Consider the following 25,949-nt stretch of genomic DNA (forward strand, 5'->3'; position numbering starts at 1 on the left):
GAATGCCTTTTATATCTTACCTTTTGGGATTTGATCATCTAACTTGGTTACCTAGCTTAGTAACGACAATAATGGTTTGACATGTATTTTTATTTGTAAATACTATCTCTCGGTGATAGTTTTTAATATTTATTTTGCCTTGCATATACTCCAGAGAAGAACAAAAAAAAGGCCATTGTATCGTTTTTTTAAAAAATTCCATCCTAGGCGTTATAAATTTGGCTTTCCTGGTTTATACCATACTGATTTAAAAATGTATTTCTGGTGTTTATTTTGCTTATTGTAAACAATCTGAAAGTTAATTAAAAAAACAACAACTGTGCACGCATGAACAACTGAAAAGATTTATCTGACCTTTGCCTTACCACAAAGACACTTCAGAAGTAGAGTTGCCAGGTCCAATTCAAGAAATATCTGGGGACTTTGGGGGTGGAGCCAGGAGACAGTGGGGGTGGAGCCAGGAGCAAGGGTGTGATGAGCATAATTGAACTCCAAAGGGAGTTCTGGCCATCACATTTCAAGGGACCTTCTAAATGCCTTCCCTCCGTTGGAAATAATGGATGGGGCACCTTCTTTGGGGGCTCGTAAAATTGGACCCCCTGGTCCAATCTTTTTGAAACTTGGAGAGTGTTTTGAGGAGAGTCACTGGATGCTGTGCTGCAAATCTGGTGCCTCTATCTTGAAAAACAGCCCCCCCAGAGCCCCACAGATTGATTATTATGCCAGTCTCCATAGGATATGATGAAGCGCCCAGCAAACGTTCGACATTCCCACCCTCCGCTTTCTGATAACCCTGAAGCAGGGGGAGGGCCTCTGAACCAGAGGATCCCCTGCCTCCTCCTGGGAATTAGAAACTTTATTCAGAAATATTGCAAAGTGTTGCCTTGTTGGAGTGGAACGGAGGGAGATAATGCACACGATGTTATGAGTACTAGCCAGTAGGAGCTGAGCTCCTTGGAGGGCAGAGAATTCTTAGCTCGTTTGGGGCATAAACTATTCTAATTAGGAAATAAAAGCATGCCTCACCCAACAGGCATTTTGGGAAAGACTTTCATCATGCTGTCAGAGGAAAACATACGCCGCTGAACACAAACTACACTCTCATCCCATTTATTTGCTTGCTGTCATGCATACACATAAAACTCAGATTCCCCGCCCACTCTGAAAACCAGAACATATGTCTCTGTGCTCAAAACAAGATCAGGCATAAATTCGAGCATGCAAAATAAGATTACAGTTTAGCCTTCTTGTTTCTCTACAGCAAACTAAATTACCCTAAGTAGGGCGGGGTGGGGGTGGGGGGAGGCGGAATACAGATCAAACACACCAGAGCTGACTGTTTGCTTTGAGAGCCAAAGAGAGGAAGCTAAATGAACAACCTGGAATGGCCTTGTACGGACCCCCTTGGATTTACAGACGGCAGCGGGGCACCTCTCACAGACACCTTTCCCCACAAATTGGAATTATCAAGTTTTTCTGATATTAAGAACATAAGAGAAGCCATGTTGGATCGCTCTGTGTCACACAGTGGCCAAAAACAAAAACAAGAAAACTCCCATGTGCCAACAGGAGGTTTATCAGTGGGGCTAGAATCCCTTCCACCCCCCACCCCAAGCACCAAGAATATAGAGCATCACTGCCCCAGAGAGAGTTCCAGCAATACACTGTGGCTAATAGTCACTGATGGACCTCTGCTCCATATGCTGATCCAATCCCCTCTTGAAGCTTATGGTTGCAGCCGCCACCACCTCCTGTGGCAGTGAATTCTACGTGTTAATCAACCTTTCGGTGAAGAACTTCCTTTTATCCGTTCTAACCCAACCGCTCAGCTATTTCATTGAATGCCCATGAGTTCTTGTATTGTGAGAAAGTACTTTTGTATCAAAGGATTTGGGGTTGGGGAGCAAGCTGTCATGGGTGCTGGGGACCCTTCAGAGGAAGTTGAGTCTGATGAGGAAACTGTGCCCCTGCCACCTGCACCAGTGCCCCTGCCTCCTGCTGGAGAAGATCCCAGCCCCCCTGCCTCGCCCTCTCGGGTGGCTCGTGTGCGTGACCGCCTCCGGCAGGACCTCAGGGATCGGAGGAGGGCGGCACGCTCACAAGCAAGACGCTCCCTGAGCCCTGAGTTCTGAGAGGATTCTGGCCCTTCTAAGAGCAAGGATGCTTGAGTGGTAACAGGATCCTGGCTGCCTCCCTGAGCCAGCAATTAGCCCAAACGGGCAACAGCCAGCAGAGGGCTATATAGCTGTGGGCTTTGGGAGGAAGCTTTGTGGAAGCAACTAGTCATCTCCCTGACATTCTAGCATCCACTCCGGCTTGACTTTGGTTCCTGACTCCCTGACTTTGGCTTTGGACTTCTGGACTCCCTGACCTCGGCTTCTGGACCTCAGACCTGCGATACTTCTACAGTGATTCGGATTTGGCGCCTCGGACCCTCCTGCTTACTGGCTACAGACCTCGGACTGCCTCTGGACTTTGCCTGACCCGGCCCCAGCCGTGACAGATTGCTTCCACCGACAAACACCCACTCCACAGGATGGATGCTGAAGCAAGTGAAACCACAGAACTACTGGCTGCGCTCCAAGCCCAGGTACAGCAGCTAACACAGGCAGTAGTGCACTTGCAGCAACAACCTGCGGCCAGTGCTCCAGCCAAGTGCCCAGTTCCCCAACCTGACAGATTTGGGGGTGCCGTGGAAGAATTTCCTGCCTTCCTAGCACAGTGTCGGCTGTACTTTGAACTGAGAGCACGGGACTTCCTCAATGACAAAACCAAGGTGTGTTTCGTCATCAGTCTGTTAAAGGGGCAGGCGGCCAAATGGGCCACACCCTTACTGGTCGCGTCCTCTCCCCTACTGACTGATTACCAGGGGTTTGAGGCCCACCTGTCTGCTGCTTTCTCAAACCCAGTCCAAGCAGCCACAGCCAACCGGAAGATCAGGGCACTGAAACAAGGCAACTCCTCGGTGGCTCAATATGCCACTGAATTCAAGCTCCTGACCCAGGACTTGGCGTGGAATGAGGCTGCCCAGATGGACCAGTTTACTGAGGGGTTGGCAGAGGAGGTCCTGGATGAACTGGCCAGGGTGGAGCAGCCACCCACGCTCCAAGAACTTATCACCCTCTGCCTCCGCATCGATGGCCGCCTGGAAAGTCGCCGCCAAGCCAAGACCAGAGGGCGCCAGCTCCCTGCGCCGCGCTACCTGGCTCCTCGCCCGTCCCCAGCTAGTACCAGCACCAAGGATGAGCCTATACAGCTTGGAGCTGCTCGACCCCGCCTGACCCCAGAGGAAAAGACCAGACGCCGCACGCAGAATCTGTGCCTCTACTGCGGCACGGCAGGCCACTATGCCTCTGGCTGCCCTGCTAAGCATCGGATACCTGGACCTTCGCTGCCACCGCCGCCAAAAGGGCAGCCCCAGGCGTAAGTGGACCCCCCAGCCTGGGGCGACTAGCTGGGTCCTCCGAACAGCGGGCTGATACCCCAGGGCCATTCCTGCTACCAGTCAAACTCCGTCTGCCTGACGAACGCTGGCTGTTCGTGTATGCCATGCTGGACTCGGGAGCGGCCCACTGTTTTATAGATGCCGCCTTTGTGAAGCAGCACCAGATCCCTGTGCAGACAAAAGGGATTCCGTCGCTGGTGGAGGCTATTGACGGGCGCCTCCTCCGTTCTGGCCCCGTCACCCAGGAGACCTGTCCCATCACCTTCCACGTCCAGCAGCACCAAGAACAGCTGCGGTTTGATGTCGCCCGCATGCCTCGCTTCCCGCTGATTCTAGGCCTTTCCTGGCTGAAGCTGCACAACCCCATCGTGGACTGGGCCCAGCAGGAACTACGCTTCCGAGACCCATGCCCCCATCTGACTCCTCCCACCACTCTAGCAGCTGGCATCCCGAGTGGTGGTCCTCAGCTCCCTCAGAAGTATGTGGACTTTGCTGATGTCTTCGAAGAGACAGGAGCTGATCAGCTTCCCCCTCACCGGCCCTACGACTGTGCCATTGATTTGGTACCTGGGGCACCACTCCCGGTGGGGCGTCTGTACCCAATGTCGGAGCCGGAGTTGGCAGCTCTGCGAGACTTCCTGGACAAGAACCTGAAACGCGGATTCATCCGACCCTCAACCTCTCCCCTATCTGCTCCAGTGCTCTTCGTGAAGAAGAAAAGTGGGGAGCTCCGGCTGTGCAATGACTACCGGGCCCTGAACAAGATCACCATCCGCGACCGGTACCCTCTACCACTGATCCCTGAACTCTTGGATCGCCTAAAGGGGGCCCAAATCTACACCAAGCTGGACCTCCGTGGAGCGTACAATTTGGTGCGCATACGGCCCGGAGACGAATGGAAGACCGCGTTTGGGACCCGATACGGGCAGTACGAGCACCTGGTAATGCCCTTCGGACCGACCAATGCCCCCGCTGTCTTCCAGAGGTTCATGAATGACATATTCCGGGACCTGCTCGACCGCTTCGCGATCATATACCTGGATGACATCCTAATTTACTCCCGCAATCCTGCCCAGCACGCCGAGCACGTCCGCCAGGTCCTGCAGCGCCTAAGAGCCCATGGTCTCTACGCCAAGCTGGAGAAGTGCGACTTCGACCTGCGCTCCGTCGAGTTCCTTGGGCACATCGTGTCACCGCAGGGGATCCTCATGGACCCGAAAAAAGTAGAAGCGGTCCTGACCTGGCAGGCTCCTCAGAATCGCAAAGACCTGCAGCGGTTCCTCGGTTTTGCCAACTACTATCGGCAATTCATCCCGGCCTACGCATCCCTGACCACACCCCTGACTCAACTACTCCGCCCCAAAGAACCCTTCCACTGGTCCCCAGAGGCCGATAACGCCTTCTCCACCCTGAAGACTCGCTTTGCCACCGGGCCACTCCTGAGATACCCCGACCCCCAGCTTCCCTTTACGGTGGAAGCTGATGCCTCCAACGTGGCCCTGGGAGCAGTGCTGTCCCAGCGCGAGGAGCCGTCCCAGCCACTACAGCCCTGCGCCTATTACTCGCGGCAGCTCACTGCTGCAGAGAGGAACTATACCATCTGGGAGAGGGAGTTGCTCGCGATCAAGGCGGCGTTTGAGGTTTGGCGACATTACCTCGAAGGGGCTCGCCACCCTGTTCAAGTGCTCACCGATCACCGGAACTTGGAACACCTCCAGACCACCCGCCGTCTCAACCAGCGCCAGATCCGGTGGTCCCTATTCTTCTCTCGCTTCGACTTCCGGATCTCCTACATCCCCCATACCCAGAACCGGAAAGCAGACGCGCTCTCCCGGAAACCGGAATACGCCCCTGCCTCAACTGAGACCGCGCCCGCTGCTCCAATCCTGCCGCCCTCAGTATTTGCAGCCACCTCCACTTCACCAGCACTCGTGGAGGACATTCGGGCTAGCCAGGCCAATGATCCCTGGGTCCAGCAACACCTCCAGGCTCTCCAAGATGACCCAACAGGGGAGTTCACGACTCGAGGCGGCCTCTTGCTACACCGCGAACGCCTCTATGTGCCGCCCGGGCCCTTGCGGGCAGAAGTGCTACGCCTGACCCACGACTCGTTACCCGCCGGGCACTTTGGACAGCATAAGACCACCCACTTGCTGACAAGGGAATTCTGGTGGCCACGAGTTCGCGCTGATGTTGCCCGCTATGTCAGCTCCTGTGACGTCTGCCGACGGGCCAAAGACATCCCAGCCAAACCCTCAGGGTTGCTGCAGCCCTTGCCCACATCTTCAGGACCCTGGGATACCATCTCGATGGACTTCATCACGGAACTTCCACGCTCCAAGGGTCAGACTTGTATCTGGGTGGTCGTCGACCTATTTACCAGGATGGCCCACTTTGTTCCGTGCCCGAAACTCCCCACAGCTCAGGAGACGGCCCAGCTTTACCTGCAACACATCTTTCGTCTGCATGGACTCCCAGCCCATCTGATCTCCGATCGGGGCCCTCAGTTCTCCTCTCGGTTCTGGCAAGCCCTCCATTCCAGCCTGGGTACTCGAGTGCACCTGTCCTCGGCCTACCACCCACAGACAGATGGCCAGACAGAGCGCACCAATGCCACGCTAGAGCAATATCTCCGCTGTTACACCTGTTACCAGCAGGATGACTGGACCACTCTATTGCCCCTAGCGGAGTTTGCATACAACAACGCGGTCCATTCATCCACCCAAATGACCCCGTTTGCTGCAACCTACGGGTACCACCCTCGGTTCTTCCCAGCGATCCTACCACCCATGAATGTCCCCGCCGTCGATGCCTACCTGCAAGAACTCCGTGCCAGCCAAGACTTGCTCCGAGGGCAGCTACAGCAAGCCAAGGAGGCATATAAACGGGCTGCGGACCGAAAGAGGCAAGAAGGCCCTCCAGTGCAGCCGGGGGATCAGGTGTGGCTCTCAACTCGCTACCTGCGCCGGCCTGGTCGGTCTCACAAGCTGGATGCACGGTTCATTGGACCCTACCCCGTCGTTGAACAAATAAACCCCGTCGCCTTCAGGCTCCAGTTGCCACCCCACCTCCGCATTCACCCCGTGTTTCATCGCTCCCTCCTTGTTCCGGCTGCACCCCCTGACCCAGCTCGGACTCCTTCCCCACCGCCGCCACCACCAGTGTTGGTGGATGACGAGGAAGAATATGAGGTGCGCCAGATCCTGGACTCCCGGTACCATCGTGGAGGCCTCCAGTACCTGGTGGACTGGGAGGGATACGGCCCAGAAGACCGGTCTTGGGAGCCCGAGGACAATCTTCATGCCCCGGACTTGGTGCACCAGTTCCACAACGACCACCCCGACCTTCCAGGTCCCTCGACGGAGGGGGGCCCTGGGGGGGGGGGATAGTGTCATGGGTGCTGGGGACCCTTCAGAGGAAGTTGAGTCTGATGAGGAAACTGTGCCCCTGCCACCTGCACCAGTGCCCCTGCCTCCTGCTGGAGAAGATCCCAGCCCCCCTGCCTCGCCCTCTCGGGTGGCTCGTGTGCGTGACCGCCTCCGGCAGGACCTCAGGGATCGGAGGAGGGCGGCACGCTCACAAGCAAGACGCTCCCTGAGCCCTGAGTTCTGAGAGGATTCTGGCCCTTCTAAGAGCAAGGATGCTTGAGTGGTAACAGGATCCTGGCTGCCTCCCTGAGCCAGCAATTAGCCCAAACGGGCAACAGCCAGCAGAGGGCTATATAGCTGTGGGCTTTGGGAGGAAGCTTTGTGGAAGCAACTAGTCATCTCCCTGACATTCTAGCATCCACTCCGGCTTGACTTTGGTTCCTGACTCCCTGACTTTGGCTTTGGACTTCTGGACTCCCTGACCTCGGCTTCTGGACCTCAGACCTGCGATACTTCTACAGTGATTCGGATTTGGCGCCTCGGACCCTCCTGCTTACTGGCTACAGACCTCGGACTGCCTCTGGACTTTGCCTGACCCGGCCCCAGCCGTGACACAAGCTTTGCATCTGATCTTTGACACGACAGGGTTTACGTGGCCTGTGATGGGTCGTATCTTCCTGCATCGCATGTGGTTTCAGGTGGCATATGGAGCAGAACTCCAGTAGTATTAGCCACAGCTTATTGTGGGAACTCTCTGTCTGGGGCAGTGATGCTCTATATTCTGGGTGCTTGTGGGGGGGGGGGCACAGTGGAAGGGCTTCTAGCCCCACTGGTGGACCTCTTGATGGCACTTGGGTTTTTTGGCCACTGTGTGACACAGCGTGTTGGACTGGATGGGCCATTGGCCTGATCCAACATGGCTTCTCTTATGTTCTTATGTGGAGAAAGAAGAGGCCACCAGCTCACCTCCATCCCTGGCCTCCCCTCTTAAACACTGTGGAGCAGGAAGCCTTCTCCAGAACAGGTTCCAGCTGTTGAGGACCCCACCCAGCCCCATAGCTAAGAGTCACAGGGTGGGGGGGGCCATGGCGGTGAGAGCAAGAGGGTGGGGGCCACCCCTCTCCCTCCCCTCTCCAGTGTGATTTAAATTGCATGTAAGCTCTGATTTCCCTTCTACCTTTCCTGGAGCTCAGCCTGCAGCGATCAACTTCCAGTTCTGAAGTTCAAAATAAGGCTGATTTGTATCTGTCTCCCCCTTTCCTTGCTTTCCTCTGCCCTTCCCCAACTGCACGGCTTGTACACGCTGGCTGGGGGAGACATCATCATACGGGGGACACTCTAGCATTTGGGAATAAACTCTATAACCATAGAGTTTTTTTTCCTAAAAGACCCAAGGAGTCTGTGGGTCCTTCCCCTACCTGTTTTTGAGCTCCCTCACTTGATGGTTTCAGGGTTGCCAACCTCCAGGTGGTACCTGGAGATCTCCCATTATTACAATCGATGACCAAGATCAGGAGCAAATGGATGCTTTGGAGGGTGGACTCTATAGCACATGGGTGTCAAACATGTGGCCCGGGGGCTGAATCAGGCCTCCAGAGGGCTCCTATCAGGCCCCTGAGCAACTGACTGTCATCTGCTTCCTTCTCCCTCTCTATTGCTTCCTTCTGCATCACAGCTTGCTTTGTCAGGCATGCTCAATCACGCAGGAGCTACAGAGCAAAACCTCTATTTTCTCCATTGGTTGAGGCTCCTCCCTTGGACAGGAAGGGGGAGGGGGGATAGCTTGCTTTGCCAGGCTCTCTCAATTGCACAGCAGAGCTAGTGAGCCAAGCCTCTCTTCCTTCTATTGGCTGAGGCTCCTCCACCCCCTGGTCCCCTGGGGAAGGAAGGAAAGAGCCAGCGCTTCCTTCGTCCAGTTCCCTGGATCCCATGGGAGAGATACAAAGAAAGCACCTTTAAGACCAACGAGTGCTAATGTTTTAAGCATGTTTTATTTTAAGGTTTTTTTAAAAAAAAAATCTTTAGTGTTTGTGTCCTTTATAAAGTTTATATCTCTGCTAGCTAATCTTAAATAGGGACACACACGGCCTGGCCCAACAAGGTCTCATTTATGTCAGATCCGGCCCCAATAACAAATGGGTTTGACACCCCCGAGTTAATATGAATCAGGAGCAAGGCCCAGAATAATTGGGGGGGGGGGGTTGAATCCACAGCATTTGCCCATGTTGATTCCAACCCCCCCCCCCCCACCACCTTATGAAACACAGCCCCAAACGGTCCTCCTTCAGGCTGCTTCCACTAGCATCAAATATCTAAAATTAGAATGTCCTTAATAGAAGACGTTCAGAATTGGAATGGAGGTTTACAGCCGAAAGGCCAGGTTGCTTGTTTCAGATCAATACGCCAACCTTTCGGACGCCTGCAGCCCCGGGCAATGTGCATTCTCGCCACTTTGCACCCTCCATCTTTTCTCAAGTGCCTCCTCATCGTCTCTGCTCTTGACCTCCAAGCATACAAACAAAACAAGCATTGCCTTGTCCCAGCACTTTACCGTGTGTGAAAATATGGCCAAATTCTAAAGCTACCCAGCGAGCAAACCGCTCACCCTGGACTGGACTGCAGGTCTCTCTCAATGCTGGCCCTGAAAGCAAAAGCACAATAAATCTGCACAACCCGGAGCTGAGAAGAAATCTGCACTATTGCATTCTTTCTCCCCATTCCAGGAAATGCGGAACCCCTTTCCTGATCCTTACTCTCAGCAGTAGGGTTGCCAAGTTCAGTTCAAGAAATATCTGGGGACTTTGGGGGTGGAGCCAGGAGACATTGGGGTGGAGTCAGAAGAAAGGTGGTGACAAGCATCACTGAACTCTAAAGGGAGTTCTGGCCATCACATTTAAAGAGACAGCACAACTTTTAAATGCCTTCCCTCCATGGGAAATAATGAAGGACAGGGGCACCTTCTTTTGGGCTCATAGAATTGGACCCCCTGGTCCAATCTTTTTGAAACTTGGAGGGTATATTGAGGAGAGGCACTGGATGATATGCTGCACATTTGGTGCCTCTACCTCAAAAAACAGCCCCCCCAGAACCCCCAATACTCGTGGATCAATTCTCCATTATACCCTATGGGAATCAGTCTCCATAGGGAAGAATGGGGTGCCCAGCAGTCATTTCCCTCCCCCCCCCCCCGCTTTCTGAAGCAGGGGGAAGAGCTTAACCGGGAGATCCCCTGCCCCCACCTGGGGATTGGCAACCTCACTTAGCAGTTGAGACCCAGCTGCACCAAGAGCAGTGAAGAAGGTCTCTGCCGAAGTTCGGCTACCTGCAAGGTGTAGGGGAAAAAATGCAGTTTTTCTTTGGAGGTGGAAATGAGCAAAACCTTCACTTTGTGTTTTTAAAAGTTTTTTCCCTTCTCTCTCTCTGGGCAGGGAGGAGGAAGGCAGTCAGTTAGATGGCTTTCCAGGCTCACCTCAGCTACCTCTTAAGAAATGCTAATCAATCTAGCCCCACCACTCCATTGTTCCCTATGGGCCATTGAAGTCAATGGCAAAACATAGGGTAATGCAGGGGTTTCAAACATGCGGCCCAGGGGGCGAATCAGGTCCCCGGAGGGCTTCTATCAGGCCCCCAAGCAACTGGCTGTTGTCTGCCTCCTCCCTCTCTCTTGCTTCCTTCTGCATCACAGCTTGTTTTGCCAGACTTGCTCAATCACACAGGAGCTGCAGAGCAAAGCCTCTGTTTTCTTCATTGGCTGAGGCTCCTCCCTTGGGGAAGATGGGGGAGAGGGAGAGCTTGTTTTGACAGGCTCTCTCAATCACACAGCAGAGCTAGTGAGCAAAGCCTCTCTTTCTTCTATTGGCTGAGACTCTTCCCCCCTTCTGGTCCCCCTAGGGAAGGAAGGAAAGAGCCAGAGCTTCCTTTGCCCATTTCCCTGGATGGCATGGGAGAGATACAAAAAAGCACCTTTAAGACCAGCAAGTGCTATTATTTTAAGCAAGTTTTATTTTAAGCTTTTAGCCCCACAAGATCTCATTGATGTCAGGTCCGGCCCTCATAACAAATATGTTCGACACTCCAGGGGTAATGTATACGGTTGGGGAGGGGGGTGTCTTAGACAACCATAGGAGGCCAAGGAGGGAATGGAGGCAACCTCTTTGGGTGCCTAGGGGTCCATTGCCTCTCCCTTAACCCCCTCCTCCACAGTGTCAACTTTCCCACCATGGAAAAAATTGACACCTTTCCCTCCTGCCATAGGGAAGCATGGAGAATTGGACCCCCTGGTCCAATGTTTTTGTAACTTGGGGGTTCTGTGGGGGAGAGGCTCCTGCAGCTGCTCTGCAAATTTGGGAGCTCTCCTTCAAATCCTCTGCCCCACCGCTGCAAGCCACTTTTCATTAGCCAGTTGGTGTAGTGGTTAAGTGTGCAGACTCTTATCTGGGAGAACCGGGTTTGATTCCCCACTCCACTCGCACCTGCTGGAACGGCCTTGGGTCATCCATAGCTCTGGCAGAGGTTGTCCTTGAAAGGGTACCTTTTGGAAGATTTCTCTCAGCCCCACCCACCTCACAGGGCGTCTGTTGTGGGGGAAGAAGATATAGGAGATTGTAAGCTGCTCTGATTCAGAGAAGGGTGGGGTATAAATCTGCAGTCATCCTCATTGTCCTCGTCTTCATTATACCCTATTTTGCTATTGACTTCAATGGCCAATAGAATATAATGGAGCCTTATGTTCGGGAATAGCCGTATATCTCCCGAATCCAGATGGGCTGCCGAATCTGATATTTGGCCCCCTGAATATTTTGCCCCCAAATTGCCCCCAATCTGAATTTTACCCCCCCCCCCCAAATTTTTTTTGTACATTTCTAGTTAGAAGCCTGTGTTGCACAAGGGGGGAAAGCACTGCCATTGGGCAGAGTAGATCCCGATTAAAAATAAGGTAAGAATAAAACCAGAATGTTTTCTTAAAGTATGAAAGCAGAAGCAGCCAATTTCAAAAAATCGTTCCAACTTCTAGAAGCAGTGCAATAGTCAAATCAAGAGAAACAAGTTTGTAATACAGCGCTGGTCTCATATGGCTCATTAAAGGACACAAGTTGTGAGCCACGCTCAGGTTTAAATACCTGGAGCAGAGGTGGCCAATGGTAGCTCTCAAGATGTTTTTTGCCTACGACTCCCATCAGCCCCAGCCATTGGCTATGCTGGCTGGGGCTGATAGGAGTTGTAGGCAAAAAACTTCTGAAGAGCTATTGTTGGCCACCCCTGACCTGGCGGATTGCTGGAATAATGGAAGGAAACAGAAGCTCAGTGGGTAGATACGTTCTAAGAAAAATATGATATTGGATTTATATCCCACCCTATATTCTGAATCTCAGAGTCTCAGAGTAGTCACAATCTCCTCTACCTCCCCACCCCCACAACAGACACCCTGTGAGGTAGGTGGGGCTGAGAGAGCTCTTACAGCAGCTGCCCTTTCAAGGACAACTACGAGAGCTATGACTGACCCAAGGCCATTCCAGCAGCTGCAAGTGGAGGAGTGGGGAATCAAACCTGGTTCTCCCAGGTAAGAGTCTGCGCACTTAACCACTATACCAAACTGGCTCTCAGACCAGAGGTCTTCAACATTTTTGAGCCTGTGGACACCTTTGGAATCCTGCCACATCATGGTGGGCGCAGCCACAAAACTGCAGCTGCTGGAGGTGGCGGAGCCAGCCACAAAATGGCTGCCACCACTTACCTTCAGTCGTCCCCTGAAGATCCTTGTGTTGTGGTGATAGCTGCTGCAAAAGCAACATTTTCCAAAATCTGCACAGCCAATCACCCCTTCTGGCCCTGCCTGCTTTCTGAAAACACTTGGTGGATGCTGGGAAAGATGTGACTTCCACGGGCAGCATGTAAGGCACTCCAAAGGCTTCCTCCCTTGGTTTGATTCTGAGGTTTAGCGGTGGACCTCTTGCTTTGCTTGTAGAAGGTCCCTAACATCTCTAGGAAGGAGGAGGAGGAGAAGACTGCAGATTTATACCCCGCCCTTCTCTCTGAATCAGTCTCAGAGTGGCTTACAATCTCCTTCAGTTTGTAGTGGTTAAGTGTGAGGACTCTTATTTGGGAGAACGGGGTTTGATTCCTCACTCCTCCACTTGCACCTGCTGTAATAGCCTTGGGTCAGCCAGAGCTCTGGCAGAGGTTGTCCTTGAAAGGGCAGCTGCTGTGAGCTGCTGGTCTCAGCCCCACCCACCTCACAGAGTGTCTGTTGTGGGGGAGCAAGATAAAGGAGATTGTGAGCCGCTCTGATACTCTGAAATTCGAAATGGAGGGCGGGATATAAATCCAATATCTTCATCTTCTTCCTTTATTCCTTCCCCCACAACAGACACCCTGTGAAGTGGGTGGGGCTGAGAGAGCTCTCCCAAAAGCTGCCCTTTCAAGGACAACTCCTATGAGAGCTATGGCTAACCCAAGGCCATTCCAGCAGCTGCAAATGAGAGTGGGAATTAAACTCCGTTCTCCCAGATAAGAGTCCACGTACTTAACCACTACACCAAACTGGCTCTCTAGTAGAAAGACACTTCTTGACCAGAGACCCCAACAGCTGCAAGAGACAGAGATAAACTGGATTGATGGACCAGGGGTAAAACTTGGCATTTACAGAGCAGCTGCCTTCACTTTATACCTCCTCCATCCAGAAGACCAAAGGTCCACTTAGCTGGCATTTTCTACCACAAACACAGGAATAGCACTTCGGCTAGCTGCCGACATGCTATCGATGCTGTTGTTTCTGTCGTCTGGGTACCTTTTTCGGTTTTTATTGGTTGCAAATTGCCTTGAGTGCTTTTTAACAGAGAGGCAATTAATAAATTCTGTAAAGTCAATAAATAAGGGAATGAATAGTAATAAGGATGGGGCAAAGTAAGCGGATGTATCCAGTGTCTCCTTTGTGAGTCCATTTTTCATGGCGGGGGGTGGGTGGGAAATGTTAGTGGCTAAAGACCTCTTAATTCTCAAGGAAGTTTCAATCGGGGGGGGGGGGGGTGGAACGACAAGCATAATTTGGTTATATGAGACCTATTGTTATAAACTGTATTTAGATCAGCAGAAGCTATTTAGGCCAGGGGTGTCAAACTCATTTGTTATGAGGGCCGGATCTGACATAAATGAGACCTTGTTGGGCCGGGCCAGGTCAGGCTGGGCCATACGTGTACCTATTTAAGATTAGGTAGCAGAGATATGAACTTTATAAAGACGCAAACATGATTAAAGATTTTTTTAAAACCTTCAAATAAAACATGCTTAAAACATTAGCACTCAGAGGTCTTAAAGTTGCTTTCTTTGTATCTCTCCCATGGGATCCAGGAAACTGGGCAAAGGAAGCTCTGGTTCTTTCCTTCCTTCCCCAGGGACCAGGAGGGGGAGGAGGCTCAACCAATAAAAGGAAGAGAGGCTTGACTCAGTAGCTCTGCTGTGCGATTGAGAGAGCCTGACAAAGCAAGCTCTCCCTCCCCCCCTCCATCCCAAGGGAGGAGCCTCAACCACTGGAGAAAACAGAGGTTTTGCTCTGTAGCTCCTGTGCAATTGAGCAAGCTGTAATGCAGAAGGAAGCAAGAAAGAGGGAGAAGGAAGCAGATGACAGCCAGTTGCTCAGGGGCCTGATTGGAGCCCTCTGGGGGCCTGATTCGGCCCCTGGGCTGCATGCTTGACACCCCTGCACTAACTCATTTCAAAAACGAAGTGAGGGCCAGTTTGGTGCAGTGGTGAAATGCGCGGACTCTTATCTGGGAGAACCGGGTTTGATTCCCCGCTCCTCCACTTGGACCTGCTGGAATGGCCTTGGGTCAGCCATAGTTCTTGCAGAGCTGTCCTCGAAAGGGCAGCTTCTGGGAGAGCTCTCTCAGCCCCACCCATCTCCCAGAGTGTCTGTTGTGGGGGAAGAAGATAAAGGAGTTTGTAAGCCGCTAAGATTGATTCAGAGAGAAGAGCGGAGTATAAATCTGCAGTCTTCTTTTTCAAAGCACACTCCTATCATGTACGCAAAAGGGACAACTGACTCCCAGTGTTAATACCATTCATGTTGAATTACTTCCACATTAAGATGGCAGGAAGGTCAACGGCGGAATCTAAGAGGAATGGGGATGGCAAAGGGTTTTCTTGGCCGTGCTCCAATTTCTCCTTGCATTCTGAATAAATTGAGGTTCTGTACTCTAGGGACTGAAGAGCCCCATGGCGCAGAGTGGTAAAGCTGCAGTACTGCAGTCTGAACTCTCTGCTTATGACCTGAGTTCGATCCCGGCAGCTCTGGTCGACTCAGCCTTCCATCCTTCCGAGTTCAGTAAAATGAGTCCCCAGCTTGCTGGAGGGAAAGTGCAGTTGACTGGGGAAGGCAACGGCGAACCACCCTGTAAAAAGTCTGCTGTGAAAACGTTGTGAAAGCAACATCACCCCAGAGTCGAAAATGACTGGTGCTTGCGCAGGGGACTACCTTTACCTTTTTACTTTAGGGATTTTGTAGTAGGAACTCCTTTGCGTATTAGGCCACACACCCCTGATGTAGCCAATCCTTCAAGAGCTTACAGTAGGCCCTGCACGAAGAGCCCTGTAAGCTCTTGAAGGATTGGCTACATCTGGCCTAATATGCAAAGGAGTTCCTGCTACAAAAAAAGGCCCGGGACCGATCCCCCTTTGGAGCAACCCTCCTGCAGACAAGGATGGCTGGCCAATCACTCCCTCTCAGAGCTGTCGTGAGGATAAAATTAGGAAGAACAATTCATGTTGCTGGGTGACCTGTGGCTGGTCACCTGTGCCTACCTCACAGGGTCGGTGTGGGGATAAAAGGAGGGGAGAACCATATACGCCACTCTGAATTCCTTGAGGGAATGGCAGGAAAATGAGGGGAGGTATCTGCGAGTTTCCTGCTTTGTTGGGCTTGGACTAGATGACTCTGGAGAGACAGTTTGGTGTAGTGGTTAAGTGCGCGGACTCTTATCTGGGAGAGCCGGGTTTGATTCCCCACTCCTCCACTTGCACCTGCTGGAATGGCTTTGGGTCAGCCATAGCTCTCGTAGGAGTTATCCTTGAAAGGGCAGCTGCTGTGAGAGCCCTCCCAGCCCCACCCACCTCACAGGGTGTCGGTTTTGGGGGAAGGAGAAAAGGGAGATTGTGAGCCGCTCTGAGACTCAGATTCAGAGTGGAGGGCGGGATATAAATCCAATATCATCTTTTTCTTTCCATGATAAAAAAGATGTACCAGGTAAACAGAGGGCAAATTCCTTACAATGTGCCACTTTAGACAGTTGCCTTGACTGCAAAGCCATTTGTTGACCATGCTGGATTTCTGCACTTTCCACTTTTCAACCCCCGCCCCCTCTCAACTGTCTTGCTTTGGGGGGAAATCTTCCTTTCGTCAGACTGCCACCACCTGCTCTCTGCATTCCTCTCCGGGGATTTCTTCCCCTGGAGCAGCAAGAACCTGCTCTCCACAGGTGACCGGATTAATTGGGGCTGCGTTCTTCTTTCAAGCGTGCAAACCCGGGAGAGGTTTACCATCTAGTGGTTACAGAAGGAACGACAAGGAGTTGAGACCAACAGGTTTGGCACACCTCATACAAACAGGAAAAACATAACCAATGTTCCCTCTAAGCGGACTTCCTCTAAGAGTTAGTGTGAGCCAGTTCAGTTTTTCAACCTCCAGCTTGCACATCTTTATCTTAACTAATTGATGCGGTAGCTGAAAACGTAGAATTTTTGATCACAAGACCCCACAGCTTAGAGGGAGTATTGCTCATAACCAGGGCTTTTTCTGTAGCAGGAACTCCTTTGCATATGAGGCCACACCCCCCCCCCCGATGCAGCCAGTCCTCCTGGAGCTTACAGTAGGCCTGTAAGCTCTTGAAGGACTGGTTACATCGGGGTGTGTGGCCTAATATGCAAAGGAGTTCCTGCCACAAAAAAGACCTGCGTCATAACGAACTCGAGGGACCTGTGCCCATCAGCAGAGCAGTGAGACGGGGCTCTTCCCCCACCCCGATTTCTGCATACGTGAAGCCCACCACAGGAGAAAAACTATATGTTAAAGAAGGCCCCTCCAAACAAACGGTCCGAGAATTACTGAATATGTGTTGTTACTCTCCCAAAACAACAGAATGCTGAGAGATAAAATAGATTTTGAGGTGGTTTCCCCCCCTCTATTCATGATATCGCCATTAGGGAAGAAGAAGAAAAAGAATTGCAGATTTATACCCTGCCCTTCTCTCTGAATCAGAGACTCAGAGCGGCTTACAATCTCCTGTATCTTCTCCCCCCGACAAGAGACACCCTGTGAGGTGGGTGGGGCTGAGAGGGCTCTCACAGCAGCTGCCCTTTCAAGGACAACTCCTGCCAGAGTGATGGCTGACCCAAGGCCATTCCAGCAGGTGCAAGTGGAGGAGTGGGGAATCAAACCCGGTTCTCCCAGATAAGAGTCCGCACACTTAACCGCTACACCAAACTGGCTCTCTGGAACCCCAAGGAAGCTTCCAGAATACTCAAAAGCTTCCCAGAATGTCCTTCAAACTACTGCTATTCCAACACAATCCAGGTCTCTCTCTTCCTCTCCTGAGAATCACCCTTTCCCCTTGGTTTAGATTCCAACCCTTTCTCGGTTTTGTCAGAAACTTTTATTTTCTTTTGGAAGAGGACGCCATGAAAAAGGAGAGTGAGTAATAATTTAATCGAGGGGGGGGGGGGGAGATAGCTAACAATCTACGGAAACAAGAGGTTCACACCCCGAAGGGTTTATACATCATTTTTTTCCCCCAATGAAACAGATCTAAAAGGTTTTAAAAAACGACAACACAAACCCCCTGCCCCCACAAAAGGCACATTACAGCTCTGTAAAAGCGGGTGGCAGTTTCGCCCAACTTTGGTCACTCCTTTGCCAGAGTCCGGGCGGGTTCCAGACGAGGATCCGTTCCCCCTTCCACGATGCCACTCGAAACTGCTGATACGGGAGACGACATAACACTTTCGCCACGCAAGAGACCTCGGGAGAGGTGGAGCAAGAGGGTGCGAGGGGGGCGAAGAGCTCAAGAACGGGGACACAGAAACATGCAGTGGCTCAACCTGGGAGCCCAGAATGCCGAGCGGCAAGGCCTGGCCTTTGTCTGAGGGTGCGGCAACGTTCCGCGAGAAACACGGGATCGCCTCGCCTTTCTTCCCAGGAGCAGAGGACCAGTGTCGAGTTCTCTCCCATCGTTATGCACAAGTATCTTATCCTGCATTATCCCGTTCTGCGTTTCCTCGTCCCCCTTAGCGGCAGCCAATCACACGCGGCGGAGAAGTGAACAGCTGTCACCAGAGGGCTGCTTTCATTTTCAGTGTGTTCCTCTACCAGCTTGGAAGAGCCCGGGGGGGGGGGGGGAGGGGGGAAGCCTACTGAACTGCAAAACCTAAGACAAGGGTCTCCAAATTCTGAAGGGAGCAACGTCTAGCTGTTAGCAAGGATGGATGGCTTTTGGAGGATCAAGGAAAGCGTTTAAGGCGGGAGGGCGGCTTTTTAAGGAGAAGCATGCTTCCGGGGTTAGTAACGCATCTTTTGACACCTGACGCACCGGCTCGGCCCGCCTGACGAGCAGCAAAGCCGACGCGGCCCGAGAGAGAAGGCTTTTAATTCCAGGTTCCCTCTGCCAAAACGTGCGCGTCGTACCGTTCAGTCCGCGTTGCCTCCATAGGTGGAAAAAACCCAAAAAGGAACGATATCCGAAGCAGAGACCTTGCCCCTGTTCGGAGAATATAACAACAAGTCCCACAAGCGAGGCGGCGTTCAGAAGGAGTTTTAATTAACAAAGTGGTCCAGGAAAAGAGAAGCGGGTGAGGGTTGGCGGGAAAGAGGTGGTGAGGGAGGGGTGGCGGTGATGGGCGGGGGGGAGAGCCCAAAGGAACAAAAGCGTCCTAACGGTGGCATTCTGTCCCCACGTGCCCCAGCGAGGCCATGTGCGAAGACCCGCACGTCTGAGCAAAACGAGCCGTGGATCCCAGAACCGAAATCTCTCTGCTCCCGGATGGGCATCCGGGTGTTACGCACGTGTGTCGATTTACTTCTTTTAAAAAAAATGGAAAACCTTTTTTCGCTATAAAGTGAATCTGCTCGCTTGGCACAAGAAGGCATGCAAAGCTGGGGAACGCCAGAGGCTGCACAAGCCGCAGGTTTTTGGCAAACAGGAAGAGCAAAAAATAGATATATATATATATGTAGATAGAGATATATCCTTCACAGCTAAAAGATAAAGCAGGCCTTTTTGGAAGCCACCCGAGCGAAACCATGTATTTTTCCCCCACCCCCGCCCCTCTCCTAATGGCGTCAAATTGAAATTACACAGCTAGAACGGGGTTATCTCCGTCGGTGTTAACAGCTATTTGAGAGTCCATCGTTTCTCTCTGTCTCTCATGATCCGGGTCAAAGTTCGTAGCAGCGCAGACGGCGAGCGTCTTCCGGGAAGGCCGGGCCGGAGCTCTCTGCCCTTTGGAGCCGGTCAGCGGGGTCTAAGATTCAGTCCGTCCGGAGGATCATTGGTGGGTGCTCGCTGTCTTCGTCCAATCGCAGGGTGTTGGTGTCGTCTTCGAGGCAAGCGCCGCCGACTGCACCTAGGTCCTCGGTGTAAGCTGAAGAAATAGACAAAATGGAGGGTGGGATGAGAAGGGATGTTCCAAAATGCATCTGAAGCGTCTTAGGGATGACTGAAGCATGCAGAGGAATTGAGGGAGGAGGAGAAGGAAAAGGAGAAGAAGAACTCCTTTGCATATTAGGCCACACACCCCTCATGCAGCCAGTCCTCCTGGAGCTTACAGTAGGCCCTGTAAGAAGAGCCCTGTAAGCTCTTGGAGGATTGGCTACATCAGGGGTGTGTGGCCTAATAGGCAATGGAGCTCCTGCTGCAAAAAAAAGCCCTGCGTTCCATCCATGCTCTGCTTGGCAGCTCTGGCTTAACTCTTACCATGCCTCACAGGGAAAGAATTCACGTTAAGTACCTTTAGTCACAGCAGCGCTGTAAGTCTGTGCCACCAGCGGCCGGTCGTGGGACGCCGATTCTAAAATCTCGTTGGCTGGCTCCATGCTCCCGTCCAGCCTATGGGAAGAGCCAAAAAAAAAACCCAGCTTGTGAGGTCACCACCATTAACACTCAACCATGCTAGCTCTGAAAACCAGAGGATTTGAACCCAAGGAGGAATGAGGAAGGAGCCCTGAAGTCCATGAGGGAAGCGCCCCTGATGCCCTGGCTCTCTTGATGTGGCGTCCGTCTCTCTCTCTCTGCACAGAACTGTCTGCATCTGGGTACGTGCAACAGCTGGACAATGCAAGCTTACTCAAAACTAAGTCCAAAAAGACTTGCCAATAGGGAAAAGCGTTACAAAGTTTATACAGACTCAATATAGTCCAAATTCTAAAGCAAAAGTCCAACTGTTGTTGTTCAGTCTCACAGTCGAATCCGACGCTTTGCGTCCCCATGGACAAAGTCACGCCAGGCACTCCTGTCTTCCACCATCCTCCAAAGTCTGCTCAAATACGTGTTATTTACGTCAGTAACACTGTCCAGCCATCTCATCTTTTGCCGTCCTCTTTTTCTTTTACCTTCTGTCTTTCCCAGCATCAGGGTCTTCTCCAGGGAGTGCTCCCTTCTCATTTGGTGGCCAAAGTATTGGAGCTTCAGCTTCAGCATCTGACCTTCCAGGGAACAGTCTGGGTTGATTTCCCTTAGGACTGACTGATTTGATCTTCTTGCAATCCAAGGGACTCTCAAGAGTCTTCTCCAGCACCACAACTTGAAAGTATCTCGGCCTTCCTTATGGTCCAACTCTCACAGGCATACATTACTACTGGGAATACCATCGCTTTTATACAGACTTTTGTTGGCAGGGTGCCTGTATTTTGGGTCACTGTATTTTACATTCTCTGTATGGATGCATTTTCACTGACCACTGAAGACTACAAAAATGGTTGAGAACTACATTCCTTGAAAAATTACACTTGGATACTAAAGAACAAATTGAAAAATATTTAAGGACGTCGCCGAGCTTTGCTATTTTTCTGGTTCCAGCTGGGGAAGACTTACCCCATCATTGAAACGTTCCCGAGTGAATCCAGACACCATGTTCTAGACCAGGATTCTCTAACTGCACACTGAAGAGAGCCGGTTTGATGTAGTGGTTAAGTACATGGACTCTTATCTGGGAGAACTAGGTTTGATTCCCCACTCCTCCACTTGCACCTGCTGGAATGGCCTTGGGTCAGCCATAGCTCTGACAGAGGTTGTCACTGAAAGGGCAGCTGCTGTTAGAGCCCTCTCAGCCCCACCCACCTCACAGGGTGTCTGTTGCGGGGGAGGAAGAAAAAGGAAATTGTGAGCAGCTCTGAGACTCTTCGGAGTGGAGGGCAGGATATGTCCAATATCATCATCATCATCTTCTAACTGGAACTGTGCAGTTATATTTGCTTTCCTATTGGACTTTTGCTTTAAAATTTGAACTTTAGTATTTTGAACACACCCTTTACTGGTGTGCAGCGCTTTTTGTGACAGGTTTCTTCTTGTTTAGCTTTGCTGTATTCTAGGCCGTGACGCCTGTGACTTTTGGATAGGGAAAAGTGGGCAAGGCTGCAGCTGAAACCCCTTGTTATTTGCTGCTGAGCCACGCCTAGTTTCTTAAAATGCCCTCTCGATCCCAGCAGCTACCGGAGACCAGCCCAGTACACGCTCCAGCGGTTGCTTCTACTTCAAGACTGGGGACCCTCAAGACCGGGGTAGGTATCTGTGGGTTTCCTGCATTGTGCAGGGGGTTGGACTAGATGACCCTGGAGGTCCCTTCCAACTCTATGATTCTATGACCCTCAAAGAGCTCGAATGCAAAACAAGGGCTGCCCACGAGGGAGCCACGCAACTGCTTACTTGTGCTGCTTCATCAGTGTGCATTCGCCTCCTTCCTGGGGGTCCAGGTTGTACATGTAGAGATACCCGTCCGCGGCTCCCACTAACAGGCGAGGGATCTTCTGGATTCTGGAAAGGGCAGGAAACGGCAGGGTTTAAGAAATGAGAAATCCCTCCTGGCTGATTTTTTGCTAGACTGGTTGCACGCACCATGATACAACACCAATGCTCAGGCCTCAAATTCAGTGGGAGCTCACAGGAGCACAGCTCCTGCACCTTTCTGAGAGTTCCTCCTCCTCCTTCTGAGAGTTCCACCTCCTTGTCCATTGAATAGTATTGCAGCTGCATCACGATCCCTGGATGAGCTCCACCGCCTATTTTTCTACAAAACGACCCCTGCCAATGCTTATGGATTGGAGTACAGGTGTCCTGTTGCCAAAGGTGGCCTGAAAGAGACTTTTGGGGAGCTTATGAGAGTGTCAAGACAACAAGCAGTCCCCCCATTCATCGCCAACATTCAGTCCAGCTTCTTCTGTATGGGGACTTGGTTAACAGCTGTCAATAAGCTCCTCTCTCCAACTGCAAAATCCGTACTTCTTATCTGATCTGTCCTCTCCCTTATCTTCTGCCCTTTGTTGTTCTTCTCATCTCTTTTGGTATACAGGTTACAGGGTTCTTTTTCTAGCAGGAGCTCCTCTGCATATTAGGTCACGCCCGCTGATGTAGCCAATTCTCCTGGAGCTTGCAGTAGGCCCTGTACGAAGACACCTCTAAGCTCTTGGAGGATTGGCTACATCAGGGAGGCGTGGCCTAATATGCAGAGGAGCCCCTGCTAGAAAAAGAGCCCTGCAGATCTACCCCGTCCATATTTTATTTCATTGTTCCTCTTTATACTGGCTCTGATTTATTATTTGGTCCTTTTTTCCTATCCATCCCATTGAACCCAATGGTTCATAAGACCTACCGTATTATACTATGTAAAATGCTTTTTGACAGGAGAGCCAGCTTGGTGTAGTGGTTAAATGAGCAGACTCTTATCTGGGAGAACCGGGTTTGATTCCCCACTCCTCCACTTGCAGCTGCTGGAATGGCCTTGGGTCAGCCACAGCTCTGGCAGAGCTGTCCTTTCTGCTGGTGGAAATTTCCCATGGTGTCCACCAGCGTTCTCTCTAAGCTGAGTTAGTGTGGGCTCGCTCACAATTTTGCTTTTGCCTCCGGCTCACACATTTTTGTCTCAGCTCAGGAAAAATGGCCCCAGAGCAAACTAATGTAGGCAGCGGCTCACAACTTTAATTCCAGTAGCTCACAAAGCAGAATTTTTGCTTGCAAGACTTCACAGCTTAGAGCAGGGGTGGGGAGCCTCAGTCCCGAGGTCACTTGGTGTGGCCCTCGGGGATTGCTGGGCCGAACTGAGCCATGCGGCAGCCTCCCTGGGGCCTGGCTGGCCAGCGAGGATCGTGGGGCCCAGCCGCGCTGTGCAGCAGCCTCCCCAGGGCCAGGCAGGGATCACAGGGCCCAGATGTACTGTGCTGCAGCCTCCCTAGGGCCTGGCTGGCCGGCCAGAATTGTTGCAGGGCCTGGATAAATTACTGTCACAGTTCAATTTGCACTTGATTATTCCCAGAGGGTGTGGCCTAATATGCTAATATTAGGGGATGTGGTCTAATATGCTACTGAGTTCCTGCTGGGCTTTTTCTACAAAAAAGCCCTGGACCTATGCATTTGCCTAGGGCGGCAGGCTGTGTGTGTGTGCCAGATTAGGCTCTCCCCACATGACTTCAAATAGAAAAACAATTATTTGCATTAATTTTGCGGGCCTGAATCATTCTCCCTCAGCGGAGCACTGTTTCTTAAGTGGATAATTTTTTATGGCCCGTGAATGATGTTATAAATATCCACATGGCCCCTGGCAGAACAAAGGTTCCCCACCCCTGGCTTAGAGGGAACATTAGTGTCCACCCCCTGCCCCGCCCTGCACAAAGCCACTTCAGTTCCTCCATCTCGAACCTTCGGTGGATCTATTTCATTGCTCCTAATGTTACGAGGAGTGAAGGGAAAACGCCTCTCTCCTCCACGCAGCGGCCCCCACCCCCACTGGGAGCTTGACAGCTGCTCGTCTGCAACTGAGGTAATTTTGTGACTGTCATCTGGAACGCCGGCCATTGGAGAAATCAGACCGCTTCTGCCACGAGGCAGCCTCTCCTGCCCTGGGAGACCGGAGGGCTGCAAGTTTTGTACAATTACCGCTGAAAGCCTCGTTTAACCGCGCAAGCAGCAATTCGCTTGATTAATTAATTCCCAAGGATCTGGTCTACGCCGGTGAAGACTATTGCTCTGACAGCCGCCTGTGACGGGCAAGTCTGCGCAGCCCCCACGTTCACCCCTTTGGAGCGGGAGACAAACCCAGACCAAAATCCTACTGTTTAAACGGCCGCCATAAAATACACAGTGCTTTATGAGCAGTCAAACCCAGCAACTGAGGCCAGGTCAATGCCCTGTGGTGCAGTGTTAAAGCTGCAGTACTGCAGTCCTAAGCTCTGCTCACGACCTGAGTTCGATCTCTGGTTTTCAGGTAGCTGACTTGAGGTTGACTCAGCCTTCCATCCTTCCGAGGTCGGTAAAATGAGGACCCTGCATAGGGGACCTTACCTTTCCTTATGAGCAGTCAAACCCAGCAATTGAGGCCTGGTCAGAGTGGTAAAGCTGCAATACTGCAGTCTAAGCTCTGCTCATGACCTGAATTCGATCCCCGGCGGAAGCTGGGTTTTCAGGTAGCCGGCTCAAGGTTGACTCAGCCTTCCGTCCTTCTGACGTCGGTCAAATGAGTACCCAGCTTGCTGGGGGGGAAGTGTAGATGATTGGGGAAGGCATCCCGTAAAAAGTATGCCGTGAAAACATGAAAGCAACGTCACCCCAGAGTCAGAAACGACTGGTGCTTGCACAGGGGACCTTTTCTTTTCCAATTTTTTTTTTTTAAGAAGATGATATTGGATTTATATCCTGCCCTCCACTCCAAAGAGTCTCAGAGCGGCTCACAATCTCCTTTACCTTCCTCCCCCACAACAGACACCCTGTGAGGTGGGTGGGGCTGGAGAGGGCTCTCACAGCAGCTGCCCTTTTAAGGACAGAGTCTCAGAGCGGCTCACAATCTCCTTTACCTTCCTCCCCCACAACAGACACCCTGCGAGGTGGATGGGGCTGAGAGAGCTCCCATAGCTGCTGCCCTTTCAAGGACAACCTCTGCCAGAGCTATGGCTGACCAAGGCCATGCTAGCAGGTGCAAGTGGAGGAGTGGGGAATCCAACCTGGTTATCCCAGATAAGAGTCCGCACACTTAACCACAACACCAAACTGGCTCTCCACTATTAACCACTATTTATTCAGAATTGTGATCACTGACCGCACCCATCTGTGAGGGGGCATTACTTTATTTTTTTTATCTTATTTTATTGCATTTATATCCCGCCCTCCCTTAATGGGCTCAGGGTGGCTAACAACAGTTAAACTAACAGAGTGTTAAAATCAAAGGGCCTGCAAAATGGAGCTGTTCCGCCAGGTCTATGGTTGAGGCAAGTGGACGTCCTTCATCCTATTATACCCTCTAACTGGCCTCCAGGCAACGACTACTGCTTCAACTGGGGCCAACACTGTTGACATCTTAGGGCAGCTTGAGGCCGCCCAGGATAATTACGCCCCGTGTGCTCAAACCATCCATGCCGTCTTGAATAATTACTTTTAATTTATTGGCTTCATTGTTTTAACTGTTCTGATGTTTCATTGTTGATTTTACTGTTTTAGCTTGCTGGAATCCACCCTGAGCCCTTCACGGGAAAGGGCAGGCTATAAATGTGCAAAACAATAAATACAGTACAATAAAATCATTAAAACATCTCAACAGTTCGTGCAATTTAAAATACGTAGTACGGTTCCAGGTTCGCTCGCCAGGATCCAGATGGCGGGTTTTAATTCTTATTGAGCGATGCATGTAATAATATTAAAAGTAAAGGTAGTCCCCTGTGCAAGCACCAGTCGTTTCCGACTCTGGGGTGACGTTGCTTTCACGACGTTTTCACGGCAGACTTTTTATGGGGTGGTTTTGCCATTGCCTTTCCCAGTCTTCTCTACTTCCCCTCCCACCGCAAGCTGGGGAGTCATTTTACTGACCTTGGAAGGATGGACGGCTGAGTCAACCTCAAGCCTGCTACCTGAACCCAGCTTCCACCAGGATCGAACTCAGGTCGTGAGCAGAGC

At 51.6% G+C, this 25,949-nt stretch overlaps 1 protein-coding gene across 2 annotated transcripts in view; it reads right to left on the minus strand.

Moving 5' to 3' along the window:
* The window catches only part of WIPI2 (WD repeat domain, phosphoinositide interacting 2), a 236,297-nt gene that overhangs the window by 155,772 nt on the left and 54,576 nt on the right, over positions 1-25,949 (minus strand). Inside the window, exons 10-12 of one of the 2 annotated variants that reach the window (XM_060260764.1) lie at positions 21,720-21,827; positions 19,807-19,904; positions 19,315-19,440 (exon numbers count right to left, since the gene is read on the minus strand). In XM_060260764.1, coding sequence (XP_060116747.1) covers positions 19,328-19,440; positions 19,807-19,904; positions 21,720-21,827 — 319 coding nt within the window. In that variant the 3' untranslated portion in view covers positions 19,315-19,327. Of the gene's footprint in view, positions 1-17,490; positions 19,441-19,806; positions 19,905-21,719; positions 21,828-25,949 lie in introns of those variants that run through there. The other variant, XM_060260763.1, reaches the window with a different exon arrangement.

This window comes from Heteronotia binoei, chromosome 20 (assembly GCF_032191835.1).
Source record: "Heteronotia binoei isolate CCM8104 ecotype False Entrance Well chromosome 20, APGP_CSIRO_Hbin_v1, whole genome shotgun sequence".
NCBI lineage: Eukaryota > Metazoa > Chordata > Lepidosauria > Squamata > Gekkonidae > Heteronotia > Heteronotia binoei.